This window comes from Oreochromis aureus, linkage group 11, assembly GCF_013358895.1.
Source record: "Oreochromis aureus strain Israel breed Guangdong linkage group 11, ZZ_aureus, whole genome shotgun sequence".
Classification (NCBI taxonomy): domain Eukaryota; kingdom Metazoa; phylum Chordata; class Actinopteri; order Cichliformes; family Cichlidae; genus Oreochromis; species Oreochromis aureus.
Window position 1 is genome coordinate 6,285,180 of NC_052952.1, and position 26,190 is coordinate 6,311,369.

Genomic DNA, 26,190 nt, shown 5'->3' on the forward strand with positions numbered 1-26,190 from the left:
CAGGGGAGCAGGAAAGCCCCACTGAGGACTTCATTAATGGGCGCAGTCACCGTCAGTACAAGAGGTACTGGGTGTTTGTTACAGCACGTAGGGAGTGCAGGAGCAGCTGCTGCTGCAGCAGCACGCAGGGAACCGCAGCGCGGTCGCCCGGAAGAAGTCCTCCTACCGCCCAGCCAGACTCTTAGAGCCATAGAACATGAAGGGGCGGGCTCAATTGGATTCCCCGCACCTTGTCATTGGTTGTTAGCAGATATTGTGTAACATGCGCAGAATTTCGGGCACACCGTCCGTAATTGCGCAAATACAGATAATGGAGGCGGATCTGGCGCTGCTATCATCGACATAGCGAGCTGTGTTGCACCGGACTTAAAATAAAATCCAAAACGTTTTAGTGTCTTTGACTGAACAACCTCCATTAGCTCACTGAAAGGAAAATAGAAAGATTATCTTGACGGTATTCCACAGGAAGACGGAAGACATCGACAAGGAGGACTGCCGCTTTCTCTTTACACTGGCAAACAAAGCCGATGCTTCAATGGGAGCCTGTTGAGTGGTTATTACAAGACCGGACATGTAGCTGATAAACCACAGGGGAAGAGTGGCTGTGATGCATGCAAGACCAGCGCGGAGCTTTGATCTGGTAAGGGGGTCGTGCTAAAGACCAGCCGCAACATAGCCATTAGCTGTTGGATGCCAATGCTAGCTAGCACGGTGCTAGGCACTAAGGTAGCTACTGTCAGAACATCGGCTAACGTCAATGTAAAATTAACAGACACGTGGCTGGAGTCGAGAGCCGCACCGCTGCCCTATTCGTGGTTTTGTTGACCCGAATGCATCACACCGCTTTGTTTTGGTCTGCACTCTTGCGTCCAGGCTCGCTAACCCCCCCGTGTCTAACAATCAGGACAAGAGGAGCACAGCGCTTTCAGATGTGGTCACACAATAAATGATGTAAAGTGCTAATCTGTCAAACCCAACTTGACAGAAAATAGCCTGTACACTGGAGCTGTTTTTGTACTCTTAAGTGTGGGCTCGTTAGTCTAAAGGGTTATTAGTAATATGCATAATAAAACCATGTGGTAAAACATCTATATATTGCTTTACCTGCCAGTGGTTCATTAGAGCTCAGGCTGCTGTTGGAACGTTAAGATAGGTGTGTGGTTTAACCCACTGTTATAATAAGGTCTGTAGTGGAGGTATAGTGGGCAGACCTGCTACACTCATTAACACAATAGTTCTACCCCATATTAACTCAGCTTTCTGTTTGTTATTAATGTGGTCACAGTGTTGATGTTCTCTGTGACCCTCCAACAACAAATGCACAATAAAATTGATATTGCTGGTAATTTCATTAAAAAAAAAGAAGTTACTTTGTAGTTTATATCAGATTTTACAGATGCCCAAAGGTTCAAATAAGTGCACTTTTAAAGTTTACTTCTTTAAAAAAAAATCAACTCTTACTGACATAAATTTTGCTTAAAAAAACAGTTGAATATGATGGTTAAGCTTTCTAGGATGATTAAGAAAAATGTTCTTAAGGTTTAGACTAATAGCAAAAATAGTGAAAGGGAAACACAGCTGTAGCCCAAGATCAGCCAACACTCTGGAAGGAATGGATAAATGAAGCGACAGCTCTATTGGTGCTTACCTGTAGTTCCTGTCATTGCTGTGTTTCTTATGACTCATCCCTGGGTCACTAACATCTGTTTGGCTCAGTGATCTCCTGCTGGATTGGTGTTTTCACGCTCTTGTCACTTCCCTCTTTTTTTCCCCCTTTCTGACAGCCTCAGAATCAACTGTACTGAATGTTACAACAAAATAAGAAATTCACAGCAGCGCATAGTCTGTGCAGATGTTGATCCCAAAAATATTTAATTTACCATGTCATTTAATATTTTATTATGCATCATCATAGAGTTTATCTGTGTGAGAGGTGCAGGAAAAATTAACTTAATTTGACTAAGTATCCTTTAAACTTCAGATTTCCTTCCTTCCTTCCTTTTGAATCTGCAGCGTAAACATCAGAAACTTCTGAATACCTGGATTTCATATAACATCAGTTTATCATCTTGTTCCGTGTGCATGTTTTCTTGTACACTGCTCTAATTTTATTCATATACATATTGCCTTTCTCATGGCTAGTTTCGTTGCCATCAAAATAGTGTATTATTTGCTCAAAAGGTGACAGAACTGTTTAATAAGTAAGGTATTTTATACTGAATACTTTAGCATTTGTTTAAAGATCACATTTTGGTTTGTATGATACCGAGCTACACAAATAATGGGCTATTTGACCCAAAAGGTTTTTTTATTGTTGCTTTTTGTGGATAACAGGTCAACACCATGTTAGTTAATAAAATACCAGATTCCTAATCTCTTGCTAATTGCTGTGCATTCATTGTACCTCTTGAAACGGTATCCATAATGAAACACCTGAAGCCAAGCTATTTGGCCTGAAGCAACTTTAAAGATTTGGGAGGGAGAATCTGCTTAGGTGCTAGCATTTACTACTATTAATATTATTATTAGTAGTATTGTTATTTATTAAAGCTTTTGAGAGACTGCAGTGCTACAGTTGTAGAAAGTGCAAGGAGTAGGCCTATTTAGAGCAGGATCATTTAGGTGATGATGAAAATGCTCATTCAAAAGCTGAGTAGCTCCTGATTTCCCTTAAAGACATGATACCTTATGAAGTTCTATTAGCTATTTTGTAGCATCTTGTGAAATCAAGAGTCCTATATCACTTAACCATTTGTCACCAAGGCAGTTTGAAGGCCAGTTGGGACTCATTTTGCCTCATTTCAAACCAGATCCTTTGCCCCAAAGGAACTGGTGTGGACTGCCTAGTGTAGAGATCCTGCTCCATAAAATATTTACATACAGGCTCAATGTAACTGTAAAATTGCAAAAATACACTGATTTACTCTTCTGGAGTGTACTTTAATAATTTGACCTCAGACATGTTCTGCATTTTTAAACCGTCATGGCAGGTGGAACATTCTCAATTTATCAGCAGAAGGTCTTTGTTTTTAACCTGTGTTTTATTTAGTTTAGTTTTTTGTTTTGTTTTGTAACAGTCCATGAGTGCAAAGAGCACTGATTGGTCATATTGGTTTTGTTTCATACTTGTGCTTGAAGGTTTCGTTTTTACTGTGACACATCAGTCTAGACATGGCTAGGGTGCTATATAGTGGTAAATTTTTGCTTAAGATAAGAGCCCTCTAACATTCCCCAACAGTCCTCAGTTTGTTATCTGTCACTTGTGTTAGCTTGAGCCTTGATCCTTGTCCTTGGTGAGTGTTGTTGAAATAAAACAAAGCTCTGCAAGCATATGAAGTTTTATGTAAGTTGGGTCTAATTTATTGACAGCTATCATTGGTCAGAGTTTTTTGTAACCCACCAGAGTTGGATGTTTTGACACATTTAAAATGTGCTGATCACCCAATCTTGTTTGTTAGTGCTGTACTAAATTATAACAAAATTTACTTTAAGCTGTGTTAAAAATCAAATCAGTATTTGAATCAATTGAGCTAGTAGTTAGTAAGCACACCAGTGTAGAATTGTTGTGGGTAGTCCAGTTGTAGGAGTTGGAGAATGAAGTTGGTAGATGTGGATATGGAATTCATATGGGCCTCTGTCCTATTTTGTGTGTTGGTTTGCAATTGCACTGAGGGAGTGTGCACAGTACCCGAGTGGTGAAAGACTGAAAAAGGCACCTTGTTAAGATGGGCTTCACAACAGTTCTTCTGTGGGTTTAGATGTAAGTAATATTCGTTTGTTGGTAGCACCGTCCTGTTTTCCTTTTGTTGTTTCATTGACATTTCCAGAGAACCCGCATTTGTTTTGTCTTGATCACAGATTCGGGCCTTTTTCCACTAGTACCTACTTGACTCGACTCTGTTTCGGTTGTTTTCCATTACAATTGAGTTCTATCTAATGTGCATGCGGTCCATACAGCAATGCAGCCAAAAAGTCCTGTGATGTCATTTGTATGCGGAGGATGTTGAGGCATGTTGTATACCTGCTTCTCGATATATGGCTTTTTGTTTCTGTCATGACTGATTGATTGACCGGGTGACGCCACTGACCAGCCTACAGTCTGATGACAGCATATTGTGGGATCACCTCAGATTGCTTGGAACCCTGGCTGAGTAGGTACTAAAACAGTGACTTGTACCTGGTAAGATCACGTAATGGGATAACCCTAAAAACTGAGTCAAGCCATTCAGAGCTGACCAAAGTAGACAATAGTGGGAAAAGCCTATAAAGTCCTTTTTCCATTAGTACCTACTCAGGTCGACCCGCCACGGATCGACTCAACTCTACTCAGATCGACTGGTTTTCCATTACAACCCAGTAGTACCTTGATTGCGTGCTTGTCGTCATAGTGACGCGTCTGAGTGTCCTGCAGTGCAATTAATATGTGGCACGAACGCTACAACAAAGGTGGACGTCGAAGCGAATATATACTGGCTGCTCGGTCTCTAGCTTTTCGTCACACTCAGGGGAACATGACGTTGTTTTTTGTAGCCATTTCCTACGTTGCTGAGTTTCAAAAATGGCTGTTTTGATTTTCAGGAACGAAACGCTCTCATGACTCATCCGGTGACGAGCCAATCGGTGGCATGCAGTCTGACAACATCATATTTTAGTACCTGTTTGGATCGCTTTGACATTTTACATCTAGTTTTGGGATTTAGGCCCATGACCTTGGAGCCACAAGTATACTGACAGGCAAGAGCTGCAGTGAGTGTGAAGTTTTCAGACAACATCAGCTTAATGCTTTTTCACAATCGTAGACATTATTAAACACTTCCTAGAAAGTCTGCAGGAGAGTAAACTGTTTATGGTGAAAATCCTGAAATTGGGGAATAAAATGTTCAGGTGTCAATCTTTAGCGTTTTTCTAACAGGAATACATGGATTGAATCTCACTTGAGAAACATTTATCTAACCAGTTCCTTATCAGTGGAGCGTTTCATTGCTGTTCCCCTCGATGGCAGGTCTGCTTTACCCAGTCATCTAGGAAAGCAGTCTCTCTAGTCACAAAGTGTCAGACTGATGCAGGAGCTCCTGTTCAGCCATTTGAACATTTTGTCTGCTCTGTAGTAGTTTTTTTTTTTGTTGTTGTTGTTTTGTTTTGTTTTGTTTTTTGTTGTTGTTTCTTGTTTTTGTCCCCATGGGCACTCGTTCTTGTGTGCCCTCGCAGCCTAAGGGAGTTTGTGTAATAGGCCAGGAGGAGAGAAGAGGGTACCATTTTGTTGCAAGTCTTGCACACAAAATGGTTGCTTCTTGTTAACCCATTAAATGCCTATCACATCTTGCATAGCAGACAAGGTGTTTTGGCTTTGCAGCATTTGCACTGACCTAGTATGCACAATACCTCAGCAGTGGTATACTGTTAAAGAAGGGCTAAATTATGATCAGCACAAAAGATGATCTTTACAAAGCCAGCTTTACTAGTTGATAACAACCATTTCTAATAATTGCTACAGAAAGAAATCTTAACAGTGGCTCATCTGTGAGATTAGTAGCAAGTAGGATTCATTTGTTGGTAATGCTAACCATCCTTTGTTCTTTTGCTGATGATTTCTTTGCTTTTAGTTTTGACTTCTCTTACACTGGTGCTCATGTGGAGAATTTGTAAGCAAGCAAATCGATCTTTGCTGCCATAGATATCATTACAGGAGCCAAGAGATTCTTAGCTGTTACGATGCTGCAACAGCTTGAAATGAGTTCCTGGGGAAAAAAAAAAAACTTAAGAAAGTTCTGCAGCTGATTCAGAGGGGGGTTTTGTGAGGAGATTGAGTCTAGCCTCAAGCATTAATGGTGACAGGAAGGACTGGTGACCTTACAATTGGCACATTCAACAACCAGTGTGGTGAAAGTAATAGCCCTTTTCAGTTTGTACCTACTTGGTTTGGCTTGACACAGTTTGATGCAGTTCGACTCGGCTTGACTCGTTTTCCAATACAGTGCGTGGGGTCATTGTAGTAACATAGCCAAAAGTCCTGGGACGTCATTTGAATGCAACACAAACACCACAACAAAGTAGGGCATTGAGGCGTGGTATACCTGCTGCTCGGGGTATAACTTTTTGTCACACTCTGCGATTGCAGTGTTGTTTTTTTTGTGGAGCCATTTCCCTCATTGCCAAGTTTAAAAAATGGTGAAGAAACATTCATGATTCATTGAGCTAGCCAATCGGTGGCATGCAGTCTGTTAATGTCACAATTTCGGACTTGGAACGCTTGGAACCCCAACCAAGTAGGTTCTAAAAAAGGTGTCTGGAACCAGGTACCATCTAATGGAAAAACCGTGACGAACCGTACTGAGCCGACCCAGGTAGGTACTAGTAGAATAGGGCTATTAAGCCCTTTTTCCATTAGTACCTACTCGGATCAACGCAGCACGGTTCGTCACGGTTTTCAGGGTTTTCCATTAGGTCATAGTACCTGATACCAGGTACTCTTTTTAGTGTCTGCTCAGCCGGGGTCCCAAGTGATCCGAGCAGGTACTAAAATGTGACGTGGTCAGACTACATGCCACCGATTGCCTGGTCAGTGGCATCACTCGATGAGTCATGAGAGTCTCTCGTTCACTAAAATCAAAACATCCAATTTTGAAACCTGGCAACGAGGGAAATGGCTACAAAAACATATCCTTGATCCCCAAGTCTGAAGAAAGCCACAGACTGAACACCAGGTGTATTCTTGCCTCGACGTCCACCTTTGTTGTTTGTTGTAGTTGTTGACGGATCAGACTAGGTACTAATGGGGAAAAGGGGCTTTAGTTTAAGAAAGATGCCACCTTAGTCTGGCACAGTTGAAAGGGACGAGGTGACAGATTCCTGACAGATTAGAGCAGCAGCAAGCAAGCACTAAACAGCCTTTCAAAAGGTCACTGAACAACATCTTGATTTTTGTTTTTTCTAGACAGATCTTGTTGACTAAAGTTGAAACAAGTGGTGAGTCTGTCTGGACTTTTATAGAGGTCTGAAAGTATATAGCTGTAAAGGGAGGTGTCCTTGATGAATGTAAAACGGTGATTGCTTTACCCCAGTGTTCTTGTTTCCTTATTATTGAGAATCAAATTCATGTTTGAAATTAAAATCCAATTAAGTGCTGAGCCTCACAACAACAATACCAATTTTACACAGCATTTGGTCAGATGTGTAGTAGTGAGATAACAAATAGGACTAAGACTTTCCTCCCAAGGTCCCTTGGTACTTCCCACTTCCCACAGCACCACAAAGGAACACTAAAACAGTCTGAATGTCTCCTTTTTAGAGGGAAAGTATGGAAAGAGTTATATTTTGGATATTATAGACAATTCCTACGGACCGGTTCTTTTCAGACATACACCAGTATCAAACATTTGACCTTACAGAGACTAGTGCAGCCAGCAGGAAAGTTAGTTAGCTGTTTGTTTTGTCTCTTACAGGGCTTCTTTATCCAAGGAAGCATTTTACACTAAGTCTCAGGATTTAAGCCTATGACCTTGGAGATACAAGTGTACTGACAGGCAAGAGCTGCAGTGTGAGTGTGGCATTTCTACAGAGTCAGGTGGGATCAGTTTACAGTTTAGCAGAGGACCTTTGGAGTAGCATGGAGCAAAGTCTGACATTAAGAATATAGATTGAAACCGTTGGATGTCCATTTCCTGGGACATTATATGCAGTTGAGTAAAGCAGCCTCATCTCAGCGTCAGGCTGATCCATGGGCTTCTTTTCAGCCTTTTAACGATTTTGTCTGCTCCTATACCAGATTTTTTTTTTTTTTCTTTTCCTTTGTCCCCTTTGGAACTGCTTCCTGTGTGCCTTCAGAAGCAAAAGGAGTTTGTGTAATAGACCAGCAGAAGGAAAACGGGTGACATTTTGTAGCAAGTCTTGGACACAAAATGGTTGCTACTTGTTAACCCTTTAAATGCCAACCGCATCTTGTATAGCAGACAAGAAGGTGTATTGGTTTTGGAGTTTTAAACTGACCCAGTAAGCACAATACCTTAGCAGTGATAGACTGGAAAAGAAGTGCTGAATTATGATCAGCACAAAAGATGATCTTTACAAAGCCAAGTAATTTATATTTGAAATTAGTAAGAAGGGTAGCATGATTCTTTTTTCTTTAGGTGTTTCATTAATGGGAACCTACGTTTATTTTGGCTTGATCACATGTTAAGACTGTGTGTGATTGAGGTAGCTTGTAGCTTGAAGCAATGAAGCAAAGCGGTAAACTTCATGAAGGGCAACGGAACGTGGTCTCCTGGACATAGAAACAATGTATCTTTACCAATACAATATTTTTGGAGTTTTATTTTGCAATCCAGATCTGTGCCACTTGAAAAGGTTATTTTGCAGCCCATGACTCACATCTCTGGCATCAGGCCTCAAGGTTTTACCATGATTTTTCTGACACATAGCTCTTCCAGAATAATAAGCCAATAGTATAAACTAGTAAAATAAAACACCCTTTTTAAAATTACTTCTAAGCAAAAGCACAAAACTTAACAGGTGAAATAATATGTATTATTGACTTGACATTAAAATACTGCTTCCTTAAGTACAAGTAAAGGGTAAAATGCTTGTAGCTGTAGGTAAACTGGAACTGCACAAACCAGCACTGTTGCCAGCTTGACAAGCATTGACTTGCATGGACTGTAGCAGCTGGCTTGGTTTGCAGGAACATGCTGCTCTGTTAAAGCTTACAGTGCTTTGGCCTTGCAAAGTAGATAGATTTATTTACATCACTGCATCTTCTAATTCTGTTATTATTTCACCTTTTGGGGGGGTTGGGAGGGTATTGAACCATAATTCCTATATTTAAAAAAAACAAAAACACAAGTATCGTATGGGTCTAAAGCTGCTCATCTGATTTTGATCAGTGAATACTGTCCTGATGAGGCGATGGTTTCAATGGTTAGTGTCACATTTTACTAAATAGGATCTTCGTACACTGAAAAATACAGTTCAGATTTGAGTGAAAACTATGGAAAAGTAAGCAGTTCATTTGGGATGTCATCGAAAAGTCTTTGCATTTACAGTGTTTCTTGGTTTTTCAGTCAGTTTCACCCTTCACTGATCACATCTGGTTTCATAATGTGTCATTACAAAATCCAAAAAGCTCAGGCTTAAAGAATGGAGGTAGTCTCAGTGGCTCTGTTGATCTTTTGCATATTGTCTTTGAATGAACATGTCGGTAAGGGTGCAAATTTTTGTGTTTAAATAAAGCCGTTACTTTTTTAAAGATTCTGATTCTTATAAGCATAACATAACCATTGCTGTGACTGAGTGAGATGAGTGAGAGCAATGGATGAATCACAGCTACTTATCCAACAAAAACTAAACTAAAAATACAGAAACATTGTGTGTGTGTGTGGGGGGGAAAGAAAGTAAACTCCCATGATTCAGTACCTTGAAGGATCACCTTTTAGCAGTAAACAAGTTTTCTGTATCACTTTGTCAGTCTCTTAAATTGTTGTGAAGGAATTTTGGTCTATTCTTCTTTGTTTCTTCAGTTCACTGAGGTTTGTAGGCATTTGTTTGTTCACTGCTGTCTTAAGGTCTGGTCAAGGTCGTGACTTTAACTAGGCCAGTGCAACACATGGATTGTTTTCTTTTTCAAACGTTTTGTTGTAGATTTGCTACTGTGTTTGGGATCATTCTTCTGTTGCATGATCTAATTTACACACAGCACCAAAGCTACCAGTACCTGGTTTAAAGACCATGGTATCACTGTTGTTAATTGGCCAGCAAACTCGCCTAACCATAACCCCATTGAAAATCTATGGGATATTGTGAAGCGGAAGATGCGAAATGCCAGACCCAACAATGCAGAAGAGCTGAAGGCCACTATCAGAGCAACCTGAGCTGTGATAACACCCGAGCAGTGCTGATCGAATCCATGCTGCGCAACATTGCTGCACTAATTCAGGCAAAAGGAGCCCCAACTAAGTATTGAGTGCTGTACATGCTCATACTTTTCATGTTCATATATTTCAGTTGGCCAAGATTTCTAAAAATCCTTTCTTTGTATTGGTCTTAAGTAATATTCAATTTTTTTGAGATACTGAATTTGGATTTTTTATTAGTTGTCAGTTATAATCATCAAAATTATAAGAAATAAACACTTGAAATATATCAGTCTGTGTGGAATGAATGTATACATTATACAACTTTTTGAATGGAATGGGTGAAATAAATCAACTTTTTGATGATATTCTAATTATATGACCAGCACCTGTATTTCACTATAATGGTACAGCACCATGCTTGGTGAAACTCTCCAGTTTGGTCTGTCCGAAAGACACTGTTCCAGAAATCTTGTGGCTTATTCAGATGCAAACCTAAACCATGCTGTCATGTTTTTAGAGAGAAGAGGATTTACCTGGCAACCCTTCCAAGGAAGCTATACTTAAGCTGTCTTTTAATTCTGCTGTCAACTTTAGCATTTAACCTACTGAGGTCTGTAGAGTCTGAGATGGAGCTCCTGGGGTTTTTTGTTTTGTTTTGTTTTTGCATTTTCACAAAGCATTAACAGTCTGACCTTGGGATGAAACTATTGGTAATACTCAAAGTAATGATAATAATAATGACATTAACACTTGTTTTGTTTTTTTTCTTTTACAGAAAACTAAAGAAACATCTTGAAGATTTGGATGGCAGCAGACATTTTACCACCAGGTAAAGAAGAATTTTAGTGTTATGTTTTTGAGTGTGTTCTTTCTTTTTGCCTGAAAATGGTACATCTGTGTGTTGAGTTCTGTTAAATTAACATCTTACTGCATGATTGGTTTATAGGGTAAGTAAAAAAAAAAAAAACCAAACTACATCAGGTAACCCAAATTAGCTTTAAGTGGAATAAGTCCCACAAACTAGCCCAATTTTAAAACAAAACAAAACAACAAACAAAACCAAATCAAAAACCTTATGTGATTTTTAAAGAAGACTCACCATGTTCCAAGCAAATAAGCAGCACATTAGTTGAGGAGTGCAACCGGTCATATATTTTTCAACATTCAGTGGGATGTACACTAGGAAGTTGTCCACCGTTCACACAGGGATAGGGACAGAACAAGATTTCCATAGAGCAATATACATAGAGCAGTAGCACTGAAAAGGGTCTGGATGTGTTTATCTGGAACGATAGTGGACAAACTATTATTTTTTTTTTTTTTTTTAAAAAGCCTTCCAGATATTCACAAAGTCCCATTGTTTGCCCATGGCAATGTATGTTCATCTTTCCAGGCCTACAGATTCTGCAAGTTCCTTCTTCTAGAGTCCCATGGAGGGTGCATCCATACTTCTCCAACATGGTGCAGTGGCACTTCTGGCTTGAAGTAGTCCATAGTCCAGTAATTTAGTCAGCTTTTTGTTTTTTAGTTGTTTGAATTCCGTTGGGTTAATTCCAAGTACCCAGAGTTTAACCTTTAAGGTGATTTTTACATTAGACAAACACTTGGCAACATCTTTCTAGAGCTCATGAATTTTAGGCTATTCCCATAGACAATGGAGAAGAGTTCCTTCTTCACCTAAGCGATTGGTACAAATGTCTGAAATGTAATTGGACATATGATGGAGCCTGACGGTTGTTATATACTGTACGTCTCATTGAGCCCTTTAAATTGCAGAAGTTTAAAGCATGTTTTTATTGTTTGCTTTTGTGCTTTTAAACAAGCCTTGTTCCAATCATTCTTATTTGTTTTCTGGGATATCCCTTCTCCATGCATCTAACTTATCCAATGCTGAGTCTTTAGTCCAGGGTGTCGAACTCCAGGCCTCGAGGGCAGGTGTCCTGCAGGTTTTAGATATCACCCTGTTTCAACACACCTAAATCAAATGATTAGTTCATTTCCAGGCTTCTGGAGAATTTCAAGACATGTTGAGGAGGTAATTTAGCCATTTAAATCAGCTGTGTTGGATCAAGGACACATCTAAAACCTGCAGGACACCAGCCCTCGAGGCCTGGAGTTCGACACCTGTGCTTTAGACGAAAATATCAATAAATTATAATGCATAGAGAGAAAGCCTTTCCCTTTTATATTCCCAACGCATACCTCCTCTATTTTTGTTAAGAGTGGAAGCTGATGTTAGTTGGGCAGCCATGTAATACCATCTGAGACTGGGGACTTGGAGTCCTCCTATTTCATATGGGAAGTAAAGTAGCTTTAGATAGAGCCTTGCCTTCCTATTACTTCAAATAAATTTGTTAAATAGTTTGTTTAAACTGTCAGAGAATAGAGTTGGCAGTGGAGGTGTTTGGAAATAATATAAAAAAATTTGGTAAGATTGTTTTTTTTTTTTTTTTTTTTTTTAGGATATCTATCTGACCTATCATAGATATAGGCAGATTTGAACATCGATTTAGTGTTTCTGTGACTTCTTTTACGATGGGGTCATAATTTATTGAGGTCAGTACCTGGGGGATCCCACAGGCAAATGGAAACCACGAAGAGGCCGCTAGCAAAGCTGCAACCACGAAGTACCTGCAGAGGGTCAGGCAAGTCCTGAGTAAGCTGAATGGTAAGAACAGATCCGGGCTAACGCCTATGCCCTGCCCGTGATCAGGTACATTGCTGGAATAATAAGCTGCCCAAAGGACGAAATAGAAGCCTCTGACATCAAGATGAGGAAGCTCCTTACCATGCATGGAGGCTTATACACCAAGTCCAGCACCTTGAGGCTGTATGCTAAGCGGAAGGAAGGAGGCCGGGACTGGTTAGTGTCAGTACCACAGTCCAGTATTAGACAACAAACACCCACGAATACATCAGGAAGATGCCCCCAACCCACCGCATAGTGAGATGCTTGGCTACAAGTTGAAAAGCCACACGAGCAGTACCCCAGGAGACTAGAGGCCAAAGTCATGGTAGCACGGAAGGAGGTTAGCTAACTATCGGGGCTGGAGAAAGGTGCAATGAAGAATGTGGTACATCAGAGAAATAGAAGGCAGGAGAATAAACCAGCTATTCCCCAGAACCAGAACCAGCCAAGGTGAATTGGAGGAGATTAATGTGAAATTGATTAGAAAGAAGTATATAGAACTGTGAGAAGTGGTGAAATTGTGGAAAGTGGAACACAAACCTGAAACAGAAACTGCAAAAGTTGGACCTTTTGCTTGCAGTAAAGCATCAGTTATAATTTGAAGGCAAGTGTTCTCTGTTCCGGGTTTGCATCCCAAACCAGGAACATCCCAATTCTTCATTTTTTATTATTGCTTAGCAAGTCATTGGCACCACAGGCCATGCCACATACCCCGATTGCCCGACTCAGGCCAGGGACCCCCCGCCGCCCCCCCCCCCCCACGTGCGTGGGAGAGGGAATCGGCCTAGACCATCTGCACCCCCAACCACAGGTTCAGCAACAGGGTGATGACAGTTTGGGCGGCTGCCCACTTCTCCAGCGGCGACGACAGAGCTGGTTCGGCAGTTGGCCATGTGGCGAGGAGGCGAGGCTCACAGGCATCCAGATGGGCAACCGCCATGCGGGACCACCCGCCCTTCTCTGCACAGCCTGGACGGGCGCAGACACCTGTCCGGCACTAGCCGCCCCCACCCTAGGAGCGGGGACGGATGTGGCTGCAGGCTTTGTCTTGGCTGATCGCACCCTGGGGCTGGAACGAGTGCCCCTCCACCGTCAACGGTGGTGACAGCCCAGACCGGATCTGAGCGGCCAGATTCTCAATCAGTGCCAGATGACGCTTGGTCCGGTCTTGGAGCTCTTTCCACCGGCGGTGTGACACAGCCGCTGCCTCCTCCCGCTGTGTGTTCGGCAACCATTCTCGCCAGCCTCTCCCTTTGCTCGCCTGGTCCTGAGTCTGCCGTGTCCTCTCCTCCAGAGTTTTGGCACCACTGTGAATGACCATGGCAGACCCGATGGCAGGAACATATTGGCGGGGGCATGCTTACGGATGCCGTGCACGTGCATATGCCTTCCCTGCACGGCACTGCAGGCCATGCTCCGCCACAGTCTGCAAGCCACGCCCCCCATATTCATTCTTCCCCCTCAGTTTTTACAATATTTACAATATCCGTGACCCTTCTGTGAATCATTCGTATAGCAAGATGCTGCCTCCACTATTCTTGTCAAGAATGAACGAATCAAATTAGCAGGTCAATGATCTGTGCCTGCTACTGTGCCAAGCAAATTCTTTGGAGTTCTGTGGAGTTTTATTTCTCATTAGACCAAAGACTTTTTTTTTTTTCTTTAAAATGCTGTATGGGTCTTATAGTTCCTCACATCTAGCTGCTCTACCATAAAAGGCTGTAAGTCAGGGGTGGGCAACTCCAGACCTCGAGGGCCGGTGTCCTGCAGGTATTAGATGATCCAACACAGCTGATTCAAATGGCTAAATCACCTCCTCAACATGTCCTGAAGTTCTCCTGAGGCTTGGTAACAAACTAATCATGTGATTCAGGTGCGTTGACCCAGGGTGATATCTAAAATCTGCAGGACACCGGCCCTCGAGGCCTGGAGTTGCCCACCTCTGGTGTAAGTGCTGCCTATTTGGTCATCTATTGTGCATCTATTATGACACCTGAAGCTCCATTACATTACTGGCATTTGGGCACCCCCCTGACCAAGAATCTACTTACTTAAAAATGGCCAGAAAGCCTACTGAAGAGGTTCTAAACTTGGGCTACGTTCACACTGCAGGTCTTATTTTTTTATCAAATCGGATTTTTTTTGTCTGCTTGTTCACACTACAAATAAAATGCGACAGTAAACGCGCTCTAGTGTGAACGCTCAAAGCGGCCCGCATGCGCAAAAGAAGACGTCACACACAACGCGCTCTGTTTAGACCCAGAGCAAACAATATTGTTTGACTGATGGCCCTTAATATAAAGACTTCGGACTTTACGTTTCCCAGTTTTTGCTTTAAATTATTCTGTTATTTACATAATAATGTAAATAACCTAATAATGATCTTTATTCCAGTTTTAGAGGAGCGGTGCTTCAAAGGATAGTTGCAGATTTCTCTCAGAATCTGCAGATTATACAGTACAAATAAAATGTTCACGTTGTCTTCCCAACAGTTTCACTGACATCTACACTGGATGGCCAGGAAGCGTTCACGATGTCTTCTCGGGCGCTTCTCCGGCACTGATAATTGGTGTCTGTCTTGTGTCAGTGACATAAAAGACGGATTTAATGCGACATGACCGTTCAAACAGCAGTCGCTTTCTAAAACATCGGATATGTATCGGATTCAGTACCACATGCGAAAGTGACCCAGATCGGATTTGAAAATATCGGATTTGTACCATTCACACTGTCATACCATGATCGGATATGGGTCGCATAGGGTCAAAAAAGTTGGATTTGATGCGCTTTCGCCTGCAGTGTGAACGTAGCCTTGGTGGTGTCCATGGTATCAGTTTCATTAGCCTTGTAAATGCGGACTCATCAAGTTGTAGACGCAGGCCTTTCTCAGATATTATTAGGAGTGCCATAGCAGATGTGAATACTTCCAAAATAAGAGATTGTAGTTGCAGAGAAAACAGTTATAAAATATTTTTTCACATAATTTTTGACTGTAAAGTGGTGGCAAAAATACCAATTTGATCATTAAAAGTTTAATCCACACTAACAACGGCAGAGTGAAAGAGGTTTGATGTTTTTTCTGATGTTTTCTGTAGCTTGTAAAATGTTCAGAGCAATAAAAAATATTCATTTTAATTTTTATACAGGTTTCCAATCAGATGTAATTCCCATTTCTCTGGACACTCCGTAGATGTTTAAAATAAGGTGAGATTTTTTTATTTATTTATTTGTTTCTGTGGATGGTTTTGGTTATAATTTGTATTTATTAATTCTTTGTTTATCTGTGTTTTCAGGCTACAGTAAGCCTTAGTTACTACTCTGTATTGAGGATGGCGCATGGGTGGGATTCATATTTCCATAATCCCCCACCTCTACCATCAGATCCAGGGACTTTGAGAAGGACATCTGAGTCAGAAGGACGCCTTTCCCATCATATTGAGGACTTCACTGGACATCATGGCTTTTCCAGCGTTGGTGCTTCACATGAAGCCCCTGTCTTTAACTCGGACTTTAACACAAACTATTGCTCAGATCCTAGTGTTGTGAATTCCAGGTCAGATTATGTTTATCAAAGGTACTGTGGTGAAACACAGTGGCAAGCTGATGGAGAACAAATGGGAAAGGATTACTTGCAACGATGTGAAAATGGTAATATCCCAGATTTTGCTGCAGACGGATTGCAAACATCTGACTCTTTTCCATCATCTTTTGGAACAGACTTTCAAGGACTTAAGGAAGATTATGAAATGCCAAGTACATCATTTCTTGAGAACTACTCAGATGTCAGTAGCTGCTCTGATGCAGATGCTGGTGAAACAAGACCACCTTGTAAATTCATGGCAAGTAAGTCATATTCAAATCCTAAAACTGATGGTTCCGAAAAACATGGCTCATCATCATGGTTTTTTACTCATACGGATAATATGACTTTTCCGACTGAAAGTTTGTGTTCAGATATGTCAGAGACTGATGTACTTTTATCTTCAAATGTGAAGGCACAAGAAAACATAGTTGTGTCTCCAGAGGACAGTTTGGAAAATTTAGAAAAAACAGTTACATCATACACAGGACATCATCAGTCCTCTACTACCTCCTACATGAAGACAAGTACCAAGAGCAAAACTGAACTTGAAATAACTGAATATGGTTGTTTCCAAGATGAAAAACAAAGGAAAGATGTGGAGGGAGATCTTGCACAAACTCATTCAGACCTCTTGATAAGTGGTCATGAAAACTTTGGTCATACAATAGATGAGTATCCAGATGACAGTGAGGAAAAGCAAATCACTTCAGCTACTCCAAATATCATAAGTACGTTAAAATATGATCAAGTTCCCATAAATGAAAATGGCTCACAAAAGGAGATGAAGGAACTGTTGAACCAAGAAAATACAGGATTTAATCATCCAAACTCAGATGGTCAAAATGGAAATATGGGTCAAGATGTACAAAACAATGGTGAGGTCTTTGGTGGGGAAACGAGAGAATCAAGTTTACTTGAAAACAAGATTTCAGATGAACATAAATCCCAAATTCCCAATTCCAACAGAGGTCAACTTGAAAATATGGATTCGGACTGCCAGAAGAAAGAAATTCAGACAGATGCCATTAAATCCTCCAAGGCATCCAATTCTAATGCTTCTACACAGCAACTGTGGAAATGCACAAGGACCAGTCATGATGTTAAATCGAACTTATTATCTACACAAAAGTCTGATGAAAGTGTGGCTGGTGAAGTTTGTAGAAGCCTTGATGAGCACAGTGAAGATCTTTTGAGCGATGTCAGTATTTCAGAGCTTTCAGAACCCAGTTTGCTGCTAAAAAGCTGCAGCAACAACATACATCTTGATGTAGATGAAGTACAAGCAAGTGCAGGAGAAAAGTCAAATGTTGAGATTTCTCCTGATCCAGAATGTAGTGGCCCAGCGGACACTAAAGACAATTTAAGTATGGACACTAGAGACGAGAACAAGCAAGGTGCGGGCGTTCATGTAGGATCCTGTTTAAAGTTGAACAGCTTGAGCCAAGGTGCAAATGCCCATGTAGATACAGAACTGGCAAGTGCAGCAGAGAAGACAAATATGACTTTTTCTTCAGATTCAAATTGCAGTCATCTCTCTGACAATAATGAAGGTCTATCTACAAATGCTAATGACTTGAACAAAGACAGTGTTGCCACTCATCCAGATTCCTCCTTGCAACTGCAGACGCCTGGTACGGATACACATCCCTCTCTAGAAATGGAAGACACAAGTCAATCGGAAAAGAAAAACCCAACCTCTCTTCCAGATCAAGATCATAGTGATCTCAATATCACCAGAGACAGTCTTTCTATTGACATCAATGACAAGGACAGGCAAGGTGTTGATCATCATTCAGAATCCTGTTTGGAGCCAGAGAGCTTAAACACAGATACAGATTCTTGTCAAGAAAGGACATTTACAACTTCACTAGAAACAACCTCAGTCTCCTCTCCAGATCAAGACTGTAGTGGACCCAGTGTCACTGTTGATACTAGCAACAAGAATCTCAGCCATTCAGAATCCCCCTTTAAACAAAAGAGCTTAAACACAGACCTGCAAACCTCTGTAGAAAAGGAATTCAAAAGTCAATCTAAGAAGAAAAACCCAACCTCCCCTCTAGATCAAGACTTTAGCACCCCTAGTGCAACCAGTAAAAGTCCCTTTGATGCTGTTGACAAGAACAAGGGAAGTGTTGCTGCTAATCCAGAATCCTCCCTTCAGTTAGAGTACTTAAACACAGACACACACCCTCCTCTAGAAGCAAGCAAGGAAACTCCAACCTCCCCTCCAGATGTAGATTGTAATTGTCCCAACATCACTAGTGACAGTCTTTCTGTTAATAATACTGACAAGAACAAGCAAAGTGTTCCTAGTATTTTACAATCCTGCTTAAGCACAGACACATGTCCCTCTAAAAAAATGGAAATGGAAATCAAAACCTCTTCTCCAGATCAAAATTGTGGCAACACCACTGTAACCGGTGACAGTATTTCCATTGACACTAGTGACGAGAACAAGCAAAGTGTCGCTTCTAATCCAGACTCCTCCCCACTAAAAGAAAGCTCAAACACAGAGACACATGGCTGTATAGAAAAGGAATGCATAAGTCCCGCTGATAAGGCAAGAGCAACCTCTTCCACAGATTATGAATGTAATAGCCATGTGGTTACAAGTGACTGCAACAAGCAAAGTCCTAATAGTTTAGAATCCTGTTTGCAATCAAAACCCTCAAGCTCCAACACAAATCTTTCAGATTGGACAAGTTCAGAAGTGAACGCAAATACAACCTGTTCTCTTGATCAGCAGCAATCACTACGTAAAAGTCCAGTGGGCCAAGAACCTCTGGGTCTTGGGGAGGATTGGTCTGAAAATGCTCGAGACTCATTTGAAGACACAGGCTTCCCTACAGAGGAACAGCCAGACATGCTGTATGGTGAACCTCTGTCCAGAGATGACTCCTCATGTGACACTAATGAATCACAATTTCAGTATAAAGAAGCATTTGTTGCTGGAACTGATGGGGACAACAAGGACCATTCAGGAGGACAAGCTCCGCAACTAAAATCTGCAGCTGAAATGAGAAAAATGCTGCAACCTGTTGTAATATTAAAGACTTTGGAGTCAGAAAATGGAACAAGTGACTCCTATTACTGTGCAGATTGCAAACACACAACTTATAGCACAGATCAATCAATTGAACACTACCATTGTTGCCATTCAGTGAACAATTTTGACTTTTGCAAAAGTTGCAGTCTCTATCTTGTGAAAAATGAACAAGCTGGAAAACATTTGTGTGGTGACGTTAAAGACGGGTCTCAGCGTCCTTCAGAACCCAGCCCACAGAAAAAGGGAAATCGCCAAGGCAACCATAGGTGCAATAGGTGCAGACTGACATTTTCAAAAGTAATGCATTATATCAAGCACATGCGGACTCACACTGGGAAAACGCCATTTAGGTGTAATGACTGTGGCTCTTATTTTGCACAAGGCGGGAGCCTGCAAAGACACAAGCGTATACCTGGTAGATGCAAGCAGTCCAACCTCCCAGCTAAAAATCCTGATGTGGCTGTCCGGCAAACTGACACACCAAAACAAAAGGATGTGGTGCAAAGTAACATAGATATGCCAAAATGTTTTGTTAAGCTTTTTGACATCTCTAAGACAAATCTGTGTGGATTATGTGGTAAAACCTTCCCTACTGCAGAAAAGGTTAAAAAGCATCTCTATAAAGTACACCATGGAAAGGGTACGGTAGTGTCATTAAACCAGAGTACCAAAGCAGTCAGTGAGAGTGATGAAAAGCAGGAGAAAACTCAAGAAGTGGAGAATGACATAATAGGAAAATATAAATGTCCTCTATGCCCACGGCTTTTTAAGTATTCTTACAATCGAGCACGACATTTGCGTGACTGTGTTCGAGATGCGATATATGGTGGCAAGGAAAAAATTGCTGGTAAATACCGATGTCCTTTGTGCCACACTATGTTCACTATGACATCCAACCGATATAGGCATATTAAAACAAGCTGCCTCAGAGAATTTCTTAATCGACTAGCAAAAGAGAAAGCAAAAGAAAGGACAAAGGTTGAGAAAGAAATGGTGGAAAGAGAGCAGAAAACACAAATGGTTGAAAAAGAGCAGAAAATGCAAACAAGGGAAAAGGAGAAGAAAAAACAAGCACCACCAGCTTTGACAACCTCAAAGTCTGTGCCACGATACAAATGCAACCTCTGTCCTGCAGTTTTTTGTTACGCTTCTGGAAAGTACAGACATATGAAGAAACACGAGTTGTTTAAACTCACTGGGAAAATTATCAGGTACAGGAATTCCATTTTCTCCATCAAGAGTAATCTGGAAACTTTAAATGGTACACAGAATGAAGCTGGAAAGGAAAACTCGAACTCAGCTGAAGCAAAGAGCAATCTGAGTTGTCGCTTCTGTGGTAAATATTTCAGCTCTTCACAGTCACAGAAGAAGCATGAACGCAATCACCGCGGTGAGAGACCATACCGCTGTCTGGAATGTGGAAAGGGATTCAAGAAGCAGTCCCATCTGATTGCTCACAAAATTATTCACCAGAGGAGGATACAGTGCACTGTCTGCAAAAAGATTCTACCGACTATTGGAGAACTGATCCAGCACAGAAGTTCACATCTAAAGAGGGGAACGCTTCAATGTCCAGACTGTACTATGCAGTTTCAGCATCCCGCACATCTCCTCAGACATCTAAAAACCCACAAAAATAGAGAAAACAAGGCACTTCAAGTTGAAGAGAGAACAGAATCAAATCATCAGCAAACCTTGGAATCTGTGGAAGAAGAGGATGGACCAAAGCAAATGCAGTGTTCCTTATGTAAAGAAGTATTTGATGATGCCCAAGTACTAAGAAAACATTGTCTCACCCATATATCAGGTTCTTCTTCAAACCAATGTCCATTTTGCAAACGAAATTTCAGTAATCGCCGCTATTTATTGCGCCATATGGTCAAACACACTGGGGACAAACCCTTTTCTTGCACCAATTGTGGAAAACAGTTTTACCGTAACATATGCCTTAAAATTCACAGTCAGAAGTGTTCCCCTCCTGAAACCAGAACTCTCGAGTCTGAAACAAAGACAAAAACACTATATCCGTGTCCCTATTGTCCACGGAAATTTACTAAGAAAGATCGCTGGAAAAATCATCAGCATGCCCACAAGATAAATTCTGTGCATCCATGCTCAAGATGTGGGCAGTACTATGGACCTAATAAAATGAAACAACATCAGAGGAACTGTGAAGAGACAACAGAGCTGAGCACTGGCTTATCTCCTGACACCAACTGTAATAAAAGCAGTCTACCAACAAACCAGGATACTCCTAAAATGTCTACACAGCCCAATGCAACCACTCTGCTTCAGTTTAAATGCCCCTACTGTACCCAGAGGTTCAGGTTCAGGTCATTATTCTTGAGACATCTGGTCTCACATACTGGTGTGCAACCATATGCGTGTATGCACTGTGGTCAGAGATACAGATCAAAGACATTATGTTTGCAGCATGAAGTTTTCTGTGACGGTGTTAACAAAAATGTACTATCAAAACTCAAAAGCACTGGTGCAACACAACCTCCCAACATTCCTTCTCCCATAGAGGCAGAACCAAAGCCCAATGCACATGGTGAAACGGAGTACAAGTGCAAATTCTGCACCAAGACTTTCATGAAACCAAGGTACCTGAGACGTCACATTCTGACACACAATGAAGTAAAACCATATCGCTGTAAGGCCTGTGATAGCTGCTTTTCAAGGTACGATCATCTGAAAGTACATCAGACTCGCTGCAAAGGTAAAAAAACAAGGTTAGAGGTCCGTATTCCCAAAATCAGTTTAGAAGATGTTGGCAAAGGTTGGCAAAATAAGTTTGGCATTGAGAGTGCTAAAAAGCAGGAGATGTTTGAGTGTAAGGTCTGTTCTAGAAGCTACACAACTCAGTCTAAACTTTCCCGACATTTCACCATGTTCCATGCCACAAAGTTATTCAAGTGCACACGCTGCGGCTCCTCATTCGCTCACGAAAAATCTCTGAAAAAGCACAAAAAGATGAGAAGGTGCAGAAAGGTCTTGAGGGAAACAGCGGCTTCCTTACTGCAGGGAACCAATCCTCCAGCAGAAAACATGACAGGATCTCTTGATGGGATCAGAAGCCAAATGCTGAAGAGGATCCATCCTTGCTTTAACAAGAAGTACAAGTACGTTTGCAGTTATTGCCCCCGTGTTTTTGGAAATAGCTGGCAGTTAGGTGTGCACACCCGCCTGCACACAGGAGAGAAGCCATATTCATGTGATTACTGTGGTGAGAGATTTATAAGGAAGGATTATGTCCAGCGTCATTTTCCAAAGTGCCCCAATAAACACCAGACAAGTACAGTTCTCTGTGACCTATGTGGTGGCTTTTTCTCTGCAAGCAAGCTTGAAAATCACAAGAAAGGCTGTGGTTTAACAACAAGCTCATCACCAGTTTTCCAAAGCCAGCAGTCAGCCACTCATGACCCACCAAAAGGCTTTTCATGTGCATACTGCAGCTCCCGATTTCTGCTTTTTTCACAGCTCCAAGAGCATTTTTTGAGCACACACAAGCTGGAAACAATGACTCAACCAGTGTCAGCTGCCCCCCTACAGCAGCTTCTGTCAGACATCAAAGAAGAGCCTGTGGATGAGAGTTGTGATGAAAGGCTTAGTGACAATTTAACACAAAGCCTTAATACCGCTATTAATATGGAGCCCTCCAAGCAGTTTTTTTGCCAACAATGTAATATGTTCTTTGCAAACAAAGCTGGACTAACTGGTCATCTCCGTACACATGCAGTGGGCCATCCTTTTAACTGCAAGTCCTGCAATAAGGGCTTTTGGAATAAAAGTCTCCTCCGAAATCACTACAGGAAGTGTAGAAATGGACGTATTCCAAACCAGCAGTTGGAAACCCCTCTAAAAGCAAATTTTGATTTTGCACTTAATCACTCTGCTCTTGCGGTCGGAGGCAGCTCTACAATGACTAGCACTGGGCTTTTCTGCAACGATGATTTAATGGACGAATCAACAAAAAATTCAGAAGGAAATGAGGTGCAAAGCAGCTCAAGTAAAGAGAAGAAAGCTGTGCAGTATCAATGTTCAGAATGTGAAATGAGCTTCACAGATGGCTTAGTGCTCATCAGTCACCTTGAAGACCATGGAAGACAGGAACAAGAGAAAAAGCGCAATACATGTCCTAAGTGTGGGCGGGTGTGCACTAGTCAAGGAAATCTGGAAAAACACATGAGGATGCACACAGGTGATCAGAAATTCCCTTGCTTCGACTGCTCCAAGCTGTTCTATACCAGGTCTGATCTGGAAGCCCACAGAACGTGTCACGATCTAAGCAGGCCATATGCTTGCAAACTGTGTAATCAGCGGTTTTGGACAAGACCATCTTTATGCACCCATTACAGGGAGGATCATGAAGATGATGTATTTAGTTGTCGATTCTGCAGCAAATCGTATGCAGTAAAAAAATCACTAGCAAGACACTACAGAAACTGGCATCCAAAACAGTATAAGGATATCAAGGCTGCTGTGAGGGAAAAGAGCAGCAGCGAACAGCAGTCAAGCGGCCAAGTGAGCACAGCTGGTGACAGTGAGGAGGATGAAAACAACGGCAGCGAAGACAGTGACTCAGACTCCGCGCCATACTTCCCGTGCCACGTGTGCGGAAAGACCTTCCCAACGTCAGAAAGCCTTGAGGATCACCAGCTCTGTCACCTGGGTGAAAAGCCACATGAATGTGAACAATGTGGTAAATGCTTTTTCCAGGCGTCTCAGCTGCAGCAGCATCATCGAATGCACAAGTCTGAATTTCAGTGTCAAACTTGTGGCAGAGGGTTCATGTCTCTCTTTGCTCTGCGTAACCACAAGCACAGTCACGGTAAAAGTCGCTCACATCGTTGTTCCAAGTGTCACCTATTTTTCAATGGACCATTGCAGCTAGCAGAGCACATGTCGACCCACCGTGAAGAGAATTTTCCGTGTGATATTTGCAATCGTGTGTTTCTGTCCAAGAGTAGCAGAGCTGAACACTGGAAAACCCACTCCACATCAAGTGACCATCCTTCACCTTCAGTGTCAAGGGGAGAACGTGAACAGCCTCCCTCACACTCTGAAAGCTCATTTGTATTCACCTCGGAGCTTAAATACCGCTGTGGTGTTTGTAGCGAGCGCTTCAGAGATCCAGAGGAGCTCTCAGAGCATGGCTGTATGGAAGCTAAAGAGCGACCATACTCTTGCACAGAATGCAATAAACATTTTCTTCATGCATCTCACCTGAAAAAGCACAGGAATACCCATCATCAGTTACAGTCCAATCGTAAATATTCTTGTAATCAATGCAACAGTAGCTTTGCTTCCTCTCAGCTCTTCTTGACCCATCTTAAGAGCCATATTGGCACCGTAGCAGAAATTAAACAAGAACTTGATGATGAAGATGGTGAACCTTCACACGTTTTTAAGTGTCCAGTTTGCAGCCAGTGTTTCCCATGTGCCATGGATCTCTTTCATCATTTCCCAACGCATCCTGATGGTACAATTGAAAAAATCAAATTTGCCTCTGGAAGCAAGCTTAAGGAGCACGAGCAGTATAAGCGGACCTCAGCTGCTGAACATGAATGCACAGAGTGTGAGCAGGGCTTTTTGGGAGAAGCTGCTTTCTGCCAGCATAAGTATTCCCGGCAACAGCAGGCAACAAAAACGGAATACTCAAATCCATCCTCTAAAAAATCCAGCCCATCATATTTTCAAGCAGCAGGAGAGGACGACGATGAGGAGGAAGAGGTTGATGTTACAGGAGACGACCTGTACAACTGCCTTGTCTGCTCAATGCGGTTCAACTCTAAAAATGTCCTTTTGGAGCATCAAAATAAAGAACATCCAAATGAGAAGCCATTCACATGTGAGCTTTGCGGAAAAACATTTGCCAGGAAACGATACCTGAAAGAGCACGAGCGCAGGCATCGTCAGAAAGCCCAAAACGAAACTCAGACGGCCGAGAATAAGTTCAAATGTTCCCAGTGCCAAAGCAAATTCACTACGGCCCAAGAGCTGTCTCTGCATATGAGAAAGCACGCTGAAAAAGACGTTGGAGAGTACCGATGTGACATGTGCTACAAGTCATTTAGCCAGTGGTCTCTTCTTAAGCAGCACCAAGAAAGTCATGTTGGTGAGGTTGTGTATGAATGCACAGAATGTGACAAAGCCTTTGCTTTTCCTCACCTGCTGGAGGAACATCAGCAAAGTCATGCCGGGTCCTCTGAGTAATGGTTCCTAAATACCACATAATTTAGTTACCTTAACTTTCCTTTGAAGACCTGTATCCTCAAACCCTCTTCATGCCTTACATCTGCCAGTAAACCACTTGTAATTGATAATTAGAATCACTCTTTATTTGTTTCCTCTTGTGCATACTTGGAAAGCACTTGGAGAGATATGACACTAAGATTTTCTGTGATGGATCTTCTCCTGGGTTTTTATTCCCTTTGTATATACTTTTAGTTGTGATGTTGGGATTTGTATACAATAAATAAGCAACATAGTTTCTTGACAGTATTTGTAAAATTGTCAAAAGAAGTTTAATATTCTGTTTAAACAGAAAGAGCATGACAGAATGTCTTGGATTAAGACTTAGATTTCTGATCATATATTTTTGTTTGTTTGTTCTGCATATATTTTGAAATAGTTTTAAACAGTTTCTTTGTCGGTATGTAAAGTAGACTTTACACTGGTCATTTTAATCCATTGATATTTTGTATGGTATGACCGTTCATGTAAAAAGTATATATATCTATATATATAATTTTGTAATTTTTAGTTTCTTTTCCTTTGATTGTCAAAGGGTGCTTTTTGATAAAGAAAAATATCTTGTACACTCAAAAGATATTCTGATTGAATTTTCTTTCCACAAACTGATGTTACTTTTGAGAAATTTGAGTTCCTGCATTTAACTAAGAAGTAAAGTCAGTGAGGAAAGCTATCTGTGTCTTTGTGTATTTGTTTGCTTTGGGGAAAAACTAACAGAATGGAAGCTGTAAAATTTTCAGCTTGACAGGAAAAGGACTAATTTAAC

The 26,190-nt window shown here is 41.5% G+C and overlaps 1 protein-coding gene across 1 annotated transcript; it reads left to right on the top strand.

Moving 5' to 3' along the window:
• On the top strand, nucleotides 1-26,097 carry znf1035 (zinc finger protein 1035). The gene is made up of 4 exons (XM_039619270.1): nucleotides 1-640; nucleotides 10,624-10,677; nucleotides 15,684-15,741; nucleotides 15,831-26,097. Exon 4 carries the CDS (start codon nucleotides 15,867-15,869, stop codon nucleotides 25,383-25,385), a length of 9,519 nt encoding a protein of 3,172 aa, XP_039475204.1. The 5' UTR covers nucleotides 1-640; nucleotides 10,624-10,677; nucleotides 15,684-15,741; nucleotides 15,831-15,866; the 3' UTR covers nucleotides 25,386-26,097.
• The last annotated feature ends 93 nt before the right edge of the window (nucleotides 26,098-26,190 follow it).